Here is a 2,742-nt window from a genome sequence, read left to right as displayed (position 1 = left end):
ACGTTTACAGATTTTTCCCCTCACCCCAAATGTGGTCAGTCAGCCAAGTCATGATTGGTATCTAAAGTTTGCTTGTTTAGTTTTGCACCGGAGCTACGAGGCTAATATAGTGAACAAATAATGAATGTTTATACCTGAACTGGATTATATGGCAAAAACATTATAATACTTCAAGGCAGGATACATGCTATAAATATCACAATATTTCATTTTTCTGAGATCCGATCAGTTGGAACAGACAAAAAAGGCCCAGTCGTGCCAGATTTAAAAATACTGTCAACTAGAAATACGAATAGAATCTACACTAAATCCAATTAATCAAGCCTAACTAATCTCTCTTTGTAATGAAACACACAGTTGGTTAATGTCCTGTGAGTACATCTGATATCCAAGATATGATCAAAAAAGCATTTTGGTCATTTTATCACCATAATAATAAATATCATACTGCCCACCTCTGTTTACGCCCCACCAGTTAGCATAGTGCTAACTGCATGCCTAAATCAAGCATCATACTTGCTTACGTGGTTTCTGATGCTGAATGACGTACTGCTATCTATAAATATGAATAAAAGTGTCAGCTTGTCCTTTAGTTAACACTAAAGGATCAAATATCCTGTCTTGGCTGAACGACTTCAAGTGCAGTACATGTTAAAGGTAATAAAGACAGCATGGAGCTTCTTTTACACAGTGATAGGAAACAGGGCAGCACACAGAAAAACCAATGTGGACATGTTCGCTCACCAACTACTCTGGGAGCAGATTTTAATGAGTTAAGCCTTTTTCACAGTAGCTGTAAAATGCTCCGCACACTTCTGGACGTCCCTCAGTTGAACTGAAGTTATATTTTTTCAATAACATCTATGTGACGGAAATGTGTACGATTAACAAAATGGGAAGCTAACTAGATTTTCGTCTTTGGAAGTCGACATTGAGTGTGTTTACGTGCACTTAATAATCTGATAACCGCAGAAAATCAGATGTTGTCAGTAATCTGATCAGCACCTTTACATGCACTTGAGTAATCAGATAATGGTAAACTCCAGGTCTACATGAGTCAGGCAGTAATCAGATTTCTGCTTTCTAACCAGCCAATAAACTCACAGAAGAAGACGTGATGTAAACGTAAAGCAAAACTCAAACTTTATTCCACAGCTTTTATTTTAAAACACAGCGGCACTTTACCTGAAAATATGAACATACATCTAGAAGACGAAGAATATTTAAATCCTTCATTTTGTCGAGCACCCTGCGATGGACTGGCGACCTGTCCAGGGTGTATCCTGCCTTCCGCCCAATGACAGCTGGGGTAGGCTCCAGCACCCCACCGCGACCCAGAAGGATAAGCGGTTTAGATGATGTATGTATGTATATTTTGTCAAGCATGTGTTTGGTTTCACTGTCACTCCAAAACTGTTTTGCTGCCGTCTCGTGGCAACACTGCTCAGTTATTTCCGGCGTCTGTTTCGCACATGGGCAGACTGAGAAATCTGAAAGAAATCAGAGTAAGAGTTCACATGCACTGAGAAATCTGATTACTGAATTAAAATCCAGCCTCTTTATCGGATTTCTTAATCAGATTTCTAGACCTTACTCTGATCTAAGAAATCAGAGTGTGCTGTTTACATGACCATTTGAATAATTAGATAACTGCAGAAATCTGATCACGATCGGATTATTGAGTGCATATAAACACATTCACTTATAAGTGTGTTTTCACTGTGTTTTAATTTTATTTTTAAATAGTAGCAGTTCAACAGCATTGTTTGATATGTGGAAAGCTGTAGGTGTCCGTTTTATCTATTTGTGGAGAGGTGTGAACTGTTTTCACAGCAGAGGGTTCTCATCTCTCTCTTTTTGCCCCTCATTGCTCAGTAGCAGCTCAACACAGAGCGTCTCACACACACATACACACAGACAACAGCGTCCTTGTAAATTAGATAACAACTAAGTTTTAAGGAAACGATTGATTTACATATTTCATTATTGCATTAATTAAAATAAAATAAAAAATATCTGAGTCAAGGGTCAGATGGCCACTAGGGGGCCTGCAGAAAGAGGCCACCCTGACGAAGTCATAACGTTGGGTTTGATAGGGTTATTTTGGTGTAAAATGTGCACACTGCTAAGGCACTCGTCTCCTCTATATTGCAGAGCTGCTGGAACTGCGGCCGCAAAGCCAGCGAAACCTGCAGCGGCTGCAACACGGCGCGCTACTGCGGCTCTTTCTGCCAGCACAAGGACTGGGAGAAGCACCACCACGTGTGCGGCCAGGGTCTGCAGGGTCTGCCTGGGAGCAGCAGCGGCGTCCCTCTGGGGGCAGGGACGCCTTCCTCTTCCTCCACATCCACTTCCTCTTCTTCCTCGTCCGCCAGCATCCCACCCACGCACTCCGAAAGCAACCCCTCCGGACCCCTGAGCCTGGCCGGAGCAGCCAACAGCCCAAAGGACGCCAGCTCCAGCTCCAGCAGTGCCTCGCGCTCCACGACCCCCGCCACGCCGGCCCTGCTGGACTCCTCGTCGCGCTGATTCTTTACCTCTGACCCCCCCGTGACCCACACACATACCTGCTGCTGCTGCTGCTGCTTCTTCTGCACCCTCTCTGCTCCAAAACACGAGCTGGCAAAAGTATCTCCACCATCACTTACACACGCGTTTACCCTGTTTACAAGCCCACAGGACCGGACAGCGTAATATTTAGCTCCCTAGCTAACTGAAGCGTCAACCTCTGGAATGAAAGAC

At 43.8% G+C, this 2,742-nt stretch overlaps 1 protein-coding gene across 1 annotated transcript in view; it reads left to right on the top strand.

Moving 5' to 3' along the window:
* The window catches only part of cbfa2t3 (CBFA2/RUNX1 partner transcriptional co-repressor 3), an 83,781-nt gene extending 81,252 nt beyond the window's left edge, over nucleotides 1-2,529 (top strand). The window contains exon 13 of the mRNA XM_036584421.1: nucleotides 2,155-2,529. Coding sequence (XP_036440314.1) covers nucleotides 2,155-2,529 — 375 coding nt within the window. The remainder of the gene's footprint in view (nucleotides 1-2,154) is intronic.
* The last annotated feature ends 213 nt before the right edge of the window (nucleotides 2,530-2,742 follow it).

This window comes from Colossoma macropomum, unplaced genomic scaffold, assembly GCF_904425465.1.
Source record: "Colossoma macropomum unplaced genomic scaffold, Colossoma_macropomum, whole genome shotgun sequence".
Taxonomy (NCBI): Eukaryota; Metazoa; Chordata; class Actinopteri; order Characiformes; family Serrasalmidae; genus Colossoma; species Colossoma macropomum.
This window is presented reverse-complemented; position numbering and strand designations above follow the sequence as displayed.